The sequence below is a fragment of the Halichoeres trimaculatus genome, unplaced genomic scaffold, assembly GCF_033239565.1.
Source record: "Halichoeres trimaculatus isolate MK-OKI-2021-1 unplaced genomic scaffold, fHalTri1.1 fHalTri1_scaffold_23, whole genome shotgun sequence".
Classification (NCBI taxonomy): domain Eukaryota; kingdom Metazoa; phylum Chordata; class Actinopteri; order Labriformes; family Labridae; genus Halichoeres; species Halichoeres trimaculatus.
This window is the reverse complement of record NW_027437201.1, coordinates 783246-798305: the sequence shown is the minus strand read 5'-3', so window position 1 is coordinate 798305 and position 15060 is coordinate 783246. Positions and strand designations below refer to the sequence as shown.

Sequence of the window (15060 nt, the reverse complement as noted above, 5' to 3'; positions counted from 1 at the left end):
AGTTTTAATTCATGCTGTGTACTTTGAAAGACTACAAAGGCACATTGACTATGTCCTACAGCTTGTGGAAGAAATGCTGCCCAACAGTACACAATGGTGTCAGCAATAGAAAAAATGTAACGTTGCATGTGACACATTTTGACCAAGATAATTTACATATATATGGTTCAAAGAAGAGGAGCTAATACAGAGCTCTGTGGAACACCACTGTAAAAAGATATAATAAGGGTTAGAAGGTCTCTGTCCTCAGGTTTAGGGGCTAGAGGGTTTCAGTCCAGAGCTTTAAGGTTTGCAGGGTCAGGGTTCACAGCTTTAAGGGTAGGAGGGTGTCAGTCTTTAGCTTTAAGGGTTGGACGTGGTCAGTCTTTAGCTTTAAGGGTTGGAGGGTGTCAGTCTTTAGCTTTAAGGGTTGGAGGTGTCAGTCTTTAGCTTTAGGGGGTGTAGGGTGTATGTCTTTAGCTTAAGGGGGTGTAGGGTGTCTGTCTTTAGATTCAAGGGTTGGAGGGTGTCAGTGTTTAGGTTAAAGGGTTTGAGGGTGTCAATGTTAAGCTTTAAGGGTTGGAGGGTGTCAGTGTTTAGCTTTAAGGGTTGGAGGGTGTCAGTCTTTAGCTTTAAGGGTTGGAGAATGTCAGTCTTAAGCTTTAAGGGTTGGAGGGTGTCAGTCTTTAGCTTTAAGGGTTGGAGGGTTTCAGTGTTTAGGTTTAAGGGTTTGACGGTGTCAGTGTTAAGCTTTAAGGGTTGGAGGGTGTCAGTCTTTAGCTTAAAGGGCTGGAGGGTGTCAGTCTTAAGGTTTAAGGGTTTGAGGGTGTCAGTCTTTAGCTTCAAGGGTTGGAGGATGCCAGTCTTTTGTTTTAAGGGTTGGAGGGTGTCAGTGTTTAGCTTTAAGGGATGGAGGGTGTCAGTCTTCAGCTTTTCATGGTTGGAGGGTGTCAGTCTTCAGTTTTAATGGTTGGGGGTCGTAGTTCTTAGCTTCTAGGGTGTGAAAGTCTCAGTCCTAATGTTCAGGGTTGTGACTGGTCTCTATCTGCAGATGGAGGAGCTGAAGGCTCAGCTGGAGAGCTGCCACCAGCAGCTCTTGGACTCTAACAAACACAAGCAGGACCTGGAGCTGCAGCTGAAGATGGCTCTGGAGCGGGAGCAGGACATCCGGACTGGCTACATCTCTCCGGTGAGTTTGTGTCTGAGCTGTGAGCTGTGTAAGTCTGCGTCAGAGGGAGGTTCTGTGTTAGAGATCAGAGTCCACTGAGCAGGTTTCTCCTCCATGTAGTAACTCTCTCTGCATGCTGAACTGGACCTGAAGACAGACAAACAACTGACATGAAGCTTCAAACAGCTGCAGATCTGATCCTTTGCATGAGGTCATTGCATGTAAATAAAACACTGATGGGGTCTGACTCCGTGGCTTCTGACCCTGTTGGAGGTCTGAACCTGAACTCATGCAGCAGCTAGGACAGGATCCAGCACTAAGACCTGAGGCGGTTCTGAGGATTATTTCACTCTGAATACAAAACAAATGATCACTTTCAAACCAAAGCAGCAGAATACAGCTCCTTTACCTTAGACTGAGTAAGAAAACACACACACACACACACACACACACACACACACACACACACACACACACACACACACACACACACACACACACACACACACACACACACACACACACACACACACACACAGTGCTGTTTGAATACCAACACAGCTGGAAGCAGTGGGAGAAGCAGACAGGATGAGTGAGAGCAGAACAACATGTCAGAACAGGATTAGAGTAGTGTAAAGGCAGGTTAGGTCTATACATTCTGATAAGATGTTTCTGTTTAGTATAAGAACAGTAATCACTGACCAAAGAGGGCCAAACTTGTTATAACCCAGGTTCAGTGTTTCAAACTCGGGGGGAGCCCTCTTTAATCCTGGAGGACTCCAGCTGATCCGTTATATTCTGTAATCTTTCAGAGTGATATGATCCTCCTATCAGTGACTCAGCGTCTCCTCCTGCTCAATCGTTTGGCTCCACATGATTGAAAAATAACCTCTCAGCTCGTTTCTAATGATCTGCATGAACGTCTCATCTTCCATTAACTGCTGAACAGAGCATCCATCGTCCTCTAATAACCTGTGTGACAGCCGACTGAGTGCTGAGGATGAGCCTGTGGATGAATGAATGAGTGTTCAAGCTTCCTCTTCATGATTGGATGTTTAGGGGCGGGGCTCTGAGGGGACTTGCTCTGTGGACACAGTTTGGAGTGTTACTGAGCGTCATGTTTAGTTTGATGTTGTTCAGAGTTTGCATCAGCAGCTGGGACCAGAGACCCTTAGAAAGTGTTTGTGCCTCCATCCTTCAGTCAACCATCCAGCTGACACTAATATGGCTGACCATATGAAGAAAGTCTAACCCTACTGAGCATGCTCTGGTGATTAACTAACCCTGGTCATGTAATCTCTTTCCTCTGCTCTGACTGGCTCCTCAGGCTTCTTTGAATTTGTAGATTTTATGGGTTCATTACTTTGGGTTGATGTGGGGCTGAAGCTGATTTAAAGCTAACTGTAAGGTTTCATGTGGGACATGATTGGTAGTGAAGCTCTTTGTGTCCCCTGCTGTGTGTTAACCAAATGTTTGGTCCCCCTTTTCCAAGCTGGAGCCCCCTATGGGTCTGGAGGCCGATGAGACGCCCCAGATGAAGAGGCCTGAACTGGTTAGTCCTCAAGCTCAGAGTTTAACAAAGAAGTACCAGGAGACCAAAGAGCTCCTGAAGCTGCAAGAGCTGAAAAAACGCAATATGCAGGCACAGCTTGGCCTCTCGCTTTCTCACCTGGACCCTTACTTTTCTCAACCCCCACAATCCACCCCGGAGGGCCTGACCCCTCAGCCGGTCCAAAGGGCTGTTAGCTTCATGCTTACAGGTAGCACAGAGGCTGTCCAGGAGCTGGAGGAGCTGATAGCAGATAAACCACTGACTCTAAAAGAGCTGATGGACCTGCTGAGGTCTCACAGTTATAACAGAGACTCTGCACAGAAACACCAAGTCCACAAGCTTCTGGAGACCTGGAGGAACCAGCAGGAGGCCGAGAACCAGACCTTAAAGAAGAGTTTAGCTCGGGCCGGAGACAGCATCCGAAACTATGAGGCCTGGCTCCTCACCATTGAGGATTTAGTGGGAAAGGTCCAGAAGCAGAGTTTTGAGGGCCTGAAGAGTCCATATGGCCCACTGTCCAGGATGGAGAACCACCCAGACTCAAAGGAGGAGAGTGTGGCCATGCTCTCTCAGAGGGTTGAACTTCTGACTAATGAGAACACAGCTCTGAAGCAGCGCTGCCAGGAGATCATGAACCAGCTGACAGAGGCTGACAGAGAGATCTACCGACTGAAGGCTGAGCTGAGCAGCCAGCAGGGGGCCAAACAGGTCCTGGTCCTGGAGGAGCTGAATAGACTGAAGGCCGAGCTGGCAGAAAACCAGGCCACCGCCATCGATAGAGAATACTATGAGAGAGAGCTGAATGAGAAGTCTCTGAGGCTCCATGAAGCCCTGGTGACTCTGGAGGAGCTGAGAAATACCCTGAGACACACTGAGAGGAAGCTGCAGCTCAGGGAGGCCACGCTCAAAGGTCTAGGCTTCCACACAGACCACCAAGACCAGGACGTCCAACCACAGAGAGAGCAGCTCCAAGGACTGCTGGACGCCTCGCGGGCTGAGCTGTCTGAGATGCACAAGAAGCTTCAGGCCAGAGAGCAGCGGTGTCTGGATCTGGAGGCCAGGAACCGAGAGGTGACGAGGTCAAACCAGGAGAACGAGAGAGTGAGCAGGGAGAGGCTCAGAGAGGCTCAGCACCAGATCAGGATGCTACGAGAGAAGATAGAGATGAAGACAGAAGAGGTCACAAAGGTCAAAGAGACAGGAGAGGTCACAGAGACAGGAGAGGTCATAGAGTCAGGTGAGGTCACAGAGATAGTTGAGGTCGAAGAGACAGGTAGGGGGGTTGTGGAGGATGACAGAGAGCTGGTACAGGAAGTTGTAGAAGAGATGGAGAAGAGGAGTGAGGCCATCAGTCAGGTGTTGAGGATGTTAGCACAGGTAGACCTTCTGGCAGAGAATGGGGCCAGTGATGTAAGAAGCACTTTATTCAGTTCTCAGCCAGAGGAGCCGCTGGCTTTGGACCCTGAAAACATGAGGACGCTGCTGGAGGCGGAGTTCTGGAGTCAGCTGTTAGGATCATCCAGAACAGACCCAGAAGAGGATGAATGCCGCTCAGAGAGGGGTTTCATGAAACAGATGATGGCACAGAACAGACTGATGCCTTCCTTCAGGGAGATCAGTCCTCAAGTAGAAAGAGAGCATGAAATGGACACATGTTTTACCGCCATGTACAGCCGACTCGACGGCGACACCAGCACTCTGGTTCTGAAGGAGCTCACACGCACGCTGGAGCAAAAGTCACGACTTCTACAACAGATCACATCAAACATCAGGTCAGAGAGTGATGAAAGGTTTCAGTCTTTGAATACAGAGAGCTACTACTTCATCCAGAGCCAGAAACCAGCCTCAGATTACCTGCATGACGCCTTGAGAGAGGCCTGCACCTCTTATGTGATCACCAGACTCAAGGTCCAGCACCAGAAAGTGCTGGAGCAAAGTAAAGTCCAGACTGAGGAGTGTCCAAACTGTCCCAAACTGAGAGAAACTGCAAGAGGTCTGGAGTGCATCGTGACAGACCTGCAGGCTCAGCTCTCTGAGATGACTTTAAAAAGACCAGGACCTGAATCCCTGAGCCAGACCAAAGCAGAGCCCACCGCACGCTCTGAGGATCAGGAGGTGACAGAGAGTCACAGGAAGGAGTTAGAGGAAGTAAAAGAGAGCTACGAGCTGAAGGCTGAAAAGCTAAAAGGAGAGATCATCATGGCCAACGAGGCACTGAGACTAGGCTCAGAGGAACACCAGAGACAGATGGATGCTCTGAGCGGCTCCATGGAGGACCTGAAGAAGAAACACCAGGAGGAGAGGAAGCAGCTCACAGACAGGTTTAACCTGGAGATGGAAGAGCTGAGGAGCCTGATGAGTCAGGACCAGTTCCCCCGTGGCCCCGCCTCCACCCTGAAGGAGCGGATCCAGGAGCTGCTGACCCAGGTGTCAGAGATGAGCGAGGAGATGAGGCGACGCGAGGAGCAGGGAGACATTACCAGTCTACAGCAGAAATACGAGAAAGACCTAGACAACCTGAAGGTGGAAGCGCTCCTTGTCCTTACCGTCATCCATCTGTGACGCCTTGTGTCCCCAGACTCCTCCCCTTCCTCCCAACCCTCCTCCTAACTCCGCCCACAAACCTGCCACTCTCCTAAACCTTTCCATCTGTGTTGCATGAGACTAACCTCCTGTAGGTCGTCTGAGCTGTGCTGCTGATGTGGTTAGAGCAGAGGAACTTCTCCAGACCCACCTCCTGCTTCAAGACACCTAGACTCCTCACACACTGTGTCCTCCTCACACACTGTGTCCTCCTCACACACTGTGTCCTCCTCACACACTCAGTCCTCCTCACACACTGTGTCCTCCTCACATTCAGTCCTCCTCACACACTCAGGTCCTCCTCACACACTCAGGTCCACCTCACACACTCAGGTCCTCCTCACACATTCAGTCCTCCTCACACACTCAGGTCCTCCTCACAAACTCAGGTCCTCCTCACACATTCAGTCCTCCTCACACACTCAGGTCCTCCTCACACATTCAGTCCTCCTCACACATTCAGTCCTCCTCACACACTCAGGTCCTCCTCACAAACTCAGGTCCTCCTCACACATTCAGTCCTCCTCACACACTCAGGTCCTCCTCACAAACTCAGGTCCTCCTCACACATTAAGGTCCTCCTCACAAACTCAGGTCCTCCTCACACACTCAGTCCTCCTCACACACTGTGTACTCCTCACACTCTTAGGTCCTCCTCACACTCTCAGGTCCTCCTCACACACTCTGATCCTCCTCACACACTCAGTCCTCCTCACACACTCAGGTCCTCCTCACAAACTCAGGTCCTCCTCACACACTCAGTCCTCCTCAAACACTCTGATCCTCCGCACGCACTCAGTGCCTCCTCACACACTCAGTCCTCCTCACACACTCTGATCCTCCTCACACACTCAGTGCCTCCTCACACACTCAGTCCTCCTCACACACTCAGTCCTCCTCACACGCTGTGTACTCCTCACACACTGTGTACTCCTCCATCACTCAGTCTTCCTCACACACTTAGTTCTCCTTACATACTCAGGTCCTATTCTCACACTTAGATCTTCCTCAAATACTCAGGTTCCTCCTCACCACCAGGTTCTCCTTACCCTATCAGATTTCCTCCTCACACATTCAGAACCTGTCTTAACACAGGTCTTTCTCACACTTTAGGATACTCTTCACCATCAGGTTTCTACTTCCACTCACTCAGGTCCTCTTCACACACTAAGATCTTTTTAAAATACTCAGGTTCTCTTAACATACTCAGATTCTTCTCCAACACTCAGGATCTTCCTCACACACTCATGTCCTCATCACCATCGGGTCCTACTCACATGCTTAGAACATCCTAACACACTCAGGTCCTCCTCACCATCAGGTTCTTCCTAACAAACTCAGGATACTCCTCATCATCAGGTTCCTCCTCACACACTCAGAACCTTCCCACACACTCATATCCTCCTCACATTGAGCTTTCTTGTAACATACTCAGGTCCTCCTCACACACTCAGGTGTCTCCTTTCCATCAGGTTCCCTCTCACCCTTTCAGGTTCCTCTTTACAAACTCATGTCCTCCTCACCATCAGGTTCCTCCTCACATGCTAAGAACTTTCCAACACACTCAGGTCCTCCTTACACACTCAGAACCTCCTAACACACTCAGGTCCTCCTTACACACTCAGCCCTCCTCACGCACTCAGATTCTTCTAAAACACTTAGGTTCATCCTCACACACTTAGGTCCCCCTTACACACTCAGAACCTCCGCACCATCAGGGTCCTTCTCACACACTCATGGCCTCCTCCCATTAAGCTTCCTCTGCACACACTCAGGTTTCTCCTTACCGTCAGGTACCTACTCAATTACACAGCTCTCTCCGCAGTCACTTAGGTTCCTCTTCACACATTAGGTCCTCCTCACACATTCAGGTCCTCCTCACACACTCAGGTCCTCCTCACACACTCAGGTCCTCCTCACACATTCAGGTCCTCCTCACACACTCAGGTCCTCCTCACACACTCAGGTCCTCCTCACACATTCAGGTCCTCCTCACACACTCAGGTCCTCCTCACACACTCAGGTCCTCCTTACACACTCAGGTCCTCCTCACACACTCAGGTCCTCCTTACACACTCAGGTCCTCCTCACAAACTCAGGTCCTCCTTACACACTCAGGTCCTCCTCACACACTCAGGTCCTCCTTACACATTCAGGTCCTCCTCACAAACTCAGGTCCTCCTTACACACTCAGGTCCTCCTCACACACTCAGGTCCTCCTTACACATTCAGGTCCTCCCCACACTCTCAGGTCCTCCTCACACTCTCAGGTCCTCCTCACACTCTCAGGTCCTCCTTACACACTCAGGTCCTCCTCACACACTCAGGTCCTCCTCACACACTCAGGGCCTCCTCACACACTCAGGTCCTCCTTACACACTCAGGTCCTCCTCACACACTCAGGTCCTCCTCACACTCTCAGGTCCTCCTCACACTCTCAGGTCCTCCTCACACTCTCAGGGTCTCCTCACACTCTCAGGTCCTCCTCACACTCTCAGGGTCTCCTCACACTCTCAGGGTCTCCTCACACTCTCAGGTCCTCCTCACACTCTCAGGTCCTCCTCACACTCTCAGGGTCTCCTCACACTCTCAGGTCCTCCTCACACTCTCAGGTCCTCCTCACACTCTCAGGTCCTCCTCACACACTCAGGTCCTCCTTACACACTCAGTCCTCCTCACACACTCAGGTCCTCCTCACACTCTCAGGTCCTCCTCACACTCTCAGGGTCTCCTCACACTCTCAGGTCCTCCTCACACTCTCAGGTCCTCCTCACACACTCAGGTCCTCCTCACACACTCAGGTCCTCCTCACACACTCAGGTCCTCCTCACACAGTAAGGGCCTCCTCACACAGGTCCTCCTCACACAGTAAGGGCCTCCTGACACACTCAGGTTCCTTTTCACCATCTGGTTCCTCCATACACAGTAGGTCCTTCCTCAGGCCTGCTCCTCTCTGACAGAGGTTCCTCTGCTCCTTGCTCAGTGTTTTCATGAAGCTAACCATGTGACAGCTCTGATCCTTTTTGAACTGTAGGGAATGTTTTAGAGGGAACTTGAATTCCTGATGGCCTCTCTCTGCACTAACTGCCCAGTCTAACCTCTTTTTCTCAACATTTCTTTACTCCATAAACTTAAAGCCTGGAACTCCACAGTCTACTGGATCTGAGTCCACATGCTGAGGTTTGGTTTGAGGTCACGATGAGGAATAAGATACAGAACAAAATTTATTTGGTTGAACTGAATCTAAAGAGGGCCAGCACACTGGACTGACATGAGTCTGATCCATTGATCACTCTCATGTTAGAGCCGAAGCAGAACCAGAGAGATTTGAGGTCTAGAGCAGTGCATCTCGAGGGGGGGGGGGGGGGGGGTTCTGGTGTACTCTGTAGAGTCTCTGTCCCAGCTAAGACCCGGGTTATTGTATACACACTCACACACACATGTGGACATGCTGCTAAATCAAGCTGCTCTGATGTCACAGCAGGAAATTTACATTAGCTCTTGGGAGGATGGGGGGGGGGTTGTCTTCTGGGGGTTTGATCCCTGTGAAAACACACTGGACCTCCATTTCCCCTGTTTGTCTGGATACAGAGAGAGTCTGAGTCCTCTTGAGTCCACGGAGTCCACTGAGTCCTTTGAGTCCTCTGAGTCCTCTGATCAGAGAGGAGGAGGTGTTTGAGCAGACTGTTGGTGACCTCTGTGTGGAGGATTAATTTCCTCTGAGAGCTGTACCTCACCTGAGATATATTTTTAAGCTCAGGTACCCAGACAAACAGACAGCCATGACTCAATTAGCCCATCAGCTTAACCCCACATTCCAGCCCAGATTGAGCCCAGGGGCAGATTAGGATTGGAACATTTGGAGCTGACTCTCTTCAACAGCACGTACTCTGTTTGGTTTAGAGGACTAAAAAGAGCTAGACCTTGCCTGTGAGTTCAAGTTCAGGGTCTGAGTTGGCTGAGGGGACACCTAGCAGACAGCCAGCAGCTCCCTGCTGTCAGTCAAGAGGCCGTGCTCCCAACCCCCCCTTAACCCCCCCTCCATTTTACACTTAGCTGCTGTAGACATGTGAGCTGTTCATAAATTCATCCTCATCATGAAGAGAGAAAGCAGCTTCAGAGAGACACGCTGTTTCTGAACCAGGCTGTAAACAGGTCTAACATGGAGCTCTATGGGGACCAACCCAGTGTGAGTGTAGACACTCAGTGAACTGTGGGTTATAGAGGTTCCTGCTGTGTTTAAGGTCCAGTGATTGAAAATCGATCTGCCCCTCCCCTCTATCATGGTCTCCTGTCATGGTCTCCTGTCATGGTCTCCTGTCATGGTCTCCTCTTGCTCTCGTCTAACCCTTTGGTTCCTTCACTCACAGTTTTGACTGGCTCCAGGCTAACAGGCTGCAGCTTGCTCAGTAATGTGCTGAACACAGATCATGTCCTGGGGGGTTCTGGGGGTTTTTCTGCTCAGCGGGACCTTCTGGTCTGTGTAATGGTGAGCCGTGAACTCACAGGTGTGTTTGCTCCCTGACAGGCCACCTGTGAGCGCGGCTTTGCAGCGATGGAGGAGTCCCATCAGAAGGTGATTGATGAGCTGCAGAGGAAACACCAGAGGGAGCTGGAGAACCTGCAGGAGGAGAAGGAGAGGCTGCTGGCTGAGGAGACGGCAGCTACCATCGCCGGTACATGACACAAACCAAAGACCTGAACTTTCCTGTTTGAGTTTGTACACCAGTCAGCACAGGTCACACTGTTCAAACTGAGCTCGTACAGGACACTAGGAGGAAAATGAGCTCTGACTGATAATAACTCAGCTCTGAAATCAAGTTTAAACTCTGATCCATTTGTTTTTGTCTCCAGCCATTGAAGCCATGAAAAACGCTCACCGCTCAGAGCTGGAGAAGGAGCTGGACAGAGCTCGCAAAGCCAACAGCAACACAGAGAACGCAGACATTGAAGAGATCCGCAGACAGCACGAGTGAGTGTCACACTTTTTACTTTAACATCAAGGATTACCAAAGATTCAGGCCCTGCAGTCCCTCTGTGGACCTGCTCACACCTGTCCTCTAGTCTCACCTTCAGTCTCATCTGTGAGTGAACCAGGTGACACGAGGGCAGGTGAAGACAGTAAATCCTGGAGACAGACCAGCCATTCACTGGTCCCAGATCTGTCAGTCTAAACAGGAACTGATGTCAGCAGCTCCATGAAACCGAACATGGAGAAGACACACTTCTGACCTGGTTCCTAGTTAGCTTCTCTCAGCGCAGCCACTCTGAGTGTGTGTTGTTTCTCTGAGTGTGTGTTCACTCTAAATGTGTGTGTTGTGTGTCTCAGGGAGGAGCTGTGTTCCTTCCAGAGGGAGATCGAGGTCTTGTCGGAGCAGTACTCTCAGAAGTGTCTGGAGAACGCTCACCTGGCTCAGGCACTGGAGGCCGAGCGTCAGGCCCTCAGGCAGTGTCAGAGAGAGAACCAGGAGCTCAACGCACACAACCAGGTGAACACACACTCTGACATACACACACAGACACACACATGGTGCTGCCGAGGCCATGCTGACCTCCTTTCCCCGTGGTCTCTCCAGGAGCTGAATAACCGGCTGGCTGCAGAGATCACTAAGATGCGCTCGATGACGTCAGAGGACGGAGACACCAGCAGCACGATCCAGGGCAAAGAGCTGTACGAGTTTGAGGTCAGGCTCACAGAGACACACACAGTCAGCTGGTCTTGGCTTAGGGTCAGGTCTAGACCCTCAGACTGATAAGGAAATCAGGTGAAGATCTGCCTTCCTGTCTCTCCCCTCCTCTTGCAGGTGATGCTGCGGGTGAAGGAGTCAGAGGTCCAGTACCTGAAGCAGGAGATCAACTCCCTGAAAGATGAGCTCCAAGCTGCCCAAAGAGTGAGTCTGTTTCTCTGATCAGATGGGATGTTACAGCGAGTGTGTGTTTTTGACTGACTCTGTGTGTGTGTGTGTGTGTGTGTGTGTGTGTGTGTGTGTGTGTGTGTGTGTGTGTGTGTGTGTGTGTGTGTGTGTGTGTGTGTGTGTGTGTGTGTGTGTGTCCAGGACAAGAAGTACGCCACAGATAAATACAAAGACATCTACACGGAGCTGAGCATTGTCAAGGCCAAAGCAGAGCGGGACCTGGGCCGCCTCCGGGACCAGCTGCAGCTCGCTCATGAAGCACTGGGCGAGCCCACCCTAGAGGAGGTGGAGCGAGGAGGATATGGTAGGACAGAAAGACACACACACACACACACATGCACGCACGCACACACACGCACACACACACACACACACACACACACACACACACACACACACTCAGGGTTTGTCCTGAGAGGAAGGATTCAGCAGGTTGAAGCTCTGAAAGCTGTATCAAACATGTCTCAGTGAGTCCACTGGTAGAGCTGCTCCTTTGTGGTGAAATCACTCTTCATCCGTCGGTCTTCTATGCTCTTTGTGCTTCCTGTGATGTCACTTCCTGTAGTTTTGACTGAGTCTCTTTGTCTAGAACTTGGCACAGAAGGGTTGACGCTGTCTTTGTAGGTGTTCACACTCTCTCCTCTCCTCCTCCTTTCCTCTACCCTCATCTTCTTTCCTCCTCTCCTCTCCTCTTCTCATTTCCTCTCCTGTTCCCTCCTCTCCTCTAACCCCTTCTCTTCCTTCCTTTCCTCCCCCTGTCTCTCCTCTACCTCTACTTTCCTCCTCTCCTCTCCTCTCCTCTCCTCTCATCACAGATATCATGAAGTCCAAAAGTAACCCTGACATCCTGAAGATGGCGGCTGCTGCAGCCAAACGCTCGGAGCGAACCATGAGGTCAAAGGTCAGTGTGCGGTCCATTTTTTCCTCAGTCTGTCACACACACACACACACACACACACACACACACACACACACACACACACACACACACACACACACACACACACACACACTCAACGAGCAGGGACACACTACCCCCTGCTGGTCCCTGCTGCTCCCTGTGGTTGCTTGTGTCTAACACACTCGTGTTGGTGTGTTTCTGTCCTCAGTCTGTGAGTCCAGACATGCCCTGGGACACTTAGGGCTGCTGTAGGTCCCTCCCCTCCTCCTTAGGTAAACACCTTTAATGCACCTTGACTGGTTTAGCTCCGCCCTCTCTCGTCATCCACCTGTACTGCACTCATTACGTCCTGGGACATTTAACTCACTGACATGAGCATGAAGAGTGAATGAAGTGTGTGGGAAACAGCCTGGGTTTATCTGCACACATCACACACACAGCACGCCGCCTGGTTCTTACTCGGTGGAGCCCTGAGACCAGAGAGAAGAAGGGTCAGAGACCAGAGAGGGGAGAGGAAGAGGCAGTAGAGAAGAGAGGCAGAGACCAGAGAGAGGAGAGACAGAGACCAGAAAGAGGAGAGAGCAGAGACCAGAGAGAGGAGAGGCAGAGACCAGAGAGAGGAGAGACAGAAACCAGAGAGAGAAGAGGCAGAGACCAGAAAGAGGAGAGGAGAGACCAGAGACCAAAGAGAGAAGAGACCAGAGGAGAGGCAGAGACAAGAGAGAAGAGTGTAGAGATCCAAGAGAGGAGAAGCAGAGACCAGAGAGAGAAGAGGCAGAGACCAGAAAGAGGAGAGACAGAGACCAGAGAGAGGAGAGGAGAGGAGAGGAGAGGCAGATACCAGAGAGTGAAGAGGCAGAGACCTGAGAGAGGAGACGCCAGAGTATAGGCAGAGTTTAGAGAGAGGAGAAGCAGAGACTAGAGAGAGGAGAGGAGAGACAGAGACCAAAGAGAGAAGGGGCAGAGACCAGAAAGAGGAGAGGCAGAGACCAGAAAAAGGAGAGGCAGAGACCAGTGAGACGAGAGGCAGAAACCAGAAAGAGGAGAGGCAGAGACCAGTGAGAGCAGAGACCAGAAACCAGAAAGAGGAGAGGCAGAGACCAGAGAGAGGAGAGGAGAGGAGAGGAGAGGAGAGGCAGAGACCAGAGAGAGGAGAGGAGGGCAGAGACCAAAACAGAAATGTTAGCTGCTTTAACGCCTGTTTCCACAGATACTTTACAGATGGATCTTAAAATCCTGTCTGTTTCTTTTTCCTCTGTGAAAATTAAACATCACAGGTTAATCAAAATTGAAAAAAAAATCAGTCAAGTCTGATTTTTAGAGTATCTGACGGTCATGTGTAGGAGAAAAAAGACTCTCAGAGTGTAACATCTAACAGCACAGTGCGTCTTATTCTTGGTGTTTCCCTTTTCTACAGTATCTAACTATAAATCACACATATCAAAGGAGAGTCGTCACCATGTGGAGAACCTCAACTTTAGGGTTAAATAATTGAAAATCAATCAGCACCCCTCTGTTGAAGCAGGACAGAAAGTGCGCTGCCTCTCCTGTGCTCTGGGCTCCACCTCTCAGGGTGTCAGAGGTCAGAATCAGCTGTTCTGTGGTGTGAGGGTCACATGATCACAGGGTGAGAACAGATTTACAAACACGGACACACTGCCTGCTGAGGAACATCTGCTCAGAGGGGAACACACACATTACTAACATGTTTCTGTGTGTGCATGTCACAGATAACTAATGTGTGTGTGTCTCTGCAGAGTCTGAAGGAGGGGCTGACAGCCGAGCAGAGGCTCCACCTGTTCGACAACAAAGACACCAAGGAGTTCTGACAGCGACGCTTCCCGTCTGCCTGCATGTTACAAGCCCACCCTATATTTTAGCTCTGACACTAATTTAGAAACACGACACACTGGTCATACACAGAGATCCTTTATTATCAAAAACATGGTATGAAGTTTGAATTTCATGTCTAGAGTTTGCATTCCATGCACTTCAGTTAACTGTGACATTTGTATGTTTTGCTGCCATGTCTTACTGTAAATAGTGTTTTTAATGTCTGCAAACACTAAACTCTGACTGTGTAAGCTACTGTTTTAACTCCAGACTGTTGCTAGCCAAAGGCACCAATGTGATGATTCACCTCTGCTACAAACTGACAGCACAGGAGAGAGCGAGAGCGAGAGCGCTCAGAGGTGAACCAAGACGCTCTGAGGGTGCTTCGTGACACTTCCGCGCACACAGGGACGAACTGACTAGCCAGCTCTTCAACTGTTACCAAGCAGCTCTTCAGAAAGAAACCAACGAGCTCTGCACCAGAAACTAACCAGCTGGTCTTCATCATCGGAGTTGAACTGGTTGGTTAGCCTAACCCTACCTGACCAGCTCATCCTCTTCATCACAAGCTAACGAGCTGGTCTTCATCAGTCACAGCCTCCGTGTTGCTTCATTGACACTAACAAGATAGGAGTCTGAGACAACCATTCACTGATTATAATTTAATTTTATATATATGAAAGTTTCTATAGAGTGTTTGTGTTCTGGCTGCGTTCTGGGCTCAGCCGCAGAGGAGCTGCTGCTGCTGATGGAGTCGGTTTGGTTTGTAGTCTGTTCAGTGGCAGTCTCTCTGTATTTATTTGAATGGTTGGGATTTTTTCTTTCACATTCCCATTCCTCTGTACTCTATTATTGTAAATATAAAGCAAATATACACCAACTGACTACAAGTTTATTAGCAATAAATATTTTTGCACCCTTTTTGTGTCTGTGGCTGTTTCATATGTTCATAAATTAATTACTATTTCTACACTAAGTAGCTCTGAAAAATAACTGACACAAAATCATTTTGAATATAAATTAAATTCAGCAGTATTTTGAAGGAAGTAAATTAAAAATACATTCATTTGAAATTAAAAAAAGAAAAATCAAGATGGGGGAAACTTTTGACTAAGAAAAGTAAGAGAAG

At 49.9% G+C, this 15060-nt stretch overlaps 1 protein-coding gene across 3 annotated transcripts in view; it reads left to right on the top strand.

The window, feature by feature from the left end:
• The window catches only part of LOC141784681 (myosin phosphatase Rho interacting protein), a 43093-nt gene extending 28247 nt beyond the window's left edge, over nt 1-14846 (top strand). For 2 of the 3 annotated variants that reach the window (XM_074662511.1, XM_074662512.1), the window contains exons 16-25: nt 1031-1168; nt 2640-2699; nt 9811-9958; nt 10137-10254; nt 10612-10771; nt 10859-10966; nt 11087-11173; nt 11339-11501; nt 12013-12098; nt 13856-14846. In XM_074662511.1, coding sequence (XP_074518612.1) covers nt 1031-1168; nt 2640-2699; nt 9811-9958; nt 10137-10254; nt 10612-10771; nt 10859-10966; nt 11087-11173; nt 11339-11501; nt 12013-12098; nt 13856-13927 — 1140 coding nt within the window. In that variant the 3' untranslated portion in view covers nt 13928-14846. The remainder of the gene's footprint in view (nt 1-1030; nt 1169-2639; nt 2700-9810; nt 9959-10136; nt 10255-10611; nt 10772-10858; nt 10967-11086; nt 11174-11338; nt 11502-12012; nt 12099-13855) is intronic. The other variant, XM_074662513.1, reaches the window with a different exon arrangement.
• The last annotated feature ends 214 nt before the right edge of the window (nt 14847-15060 follow it).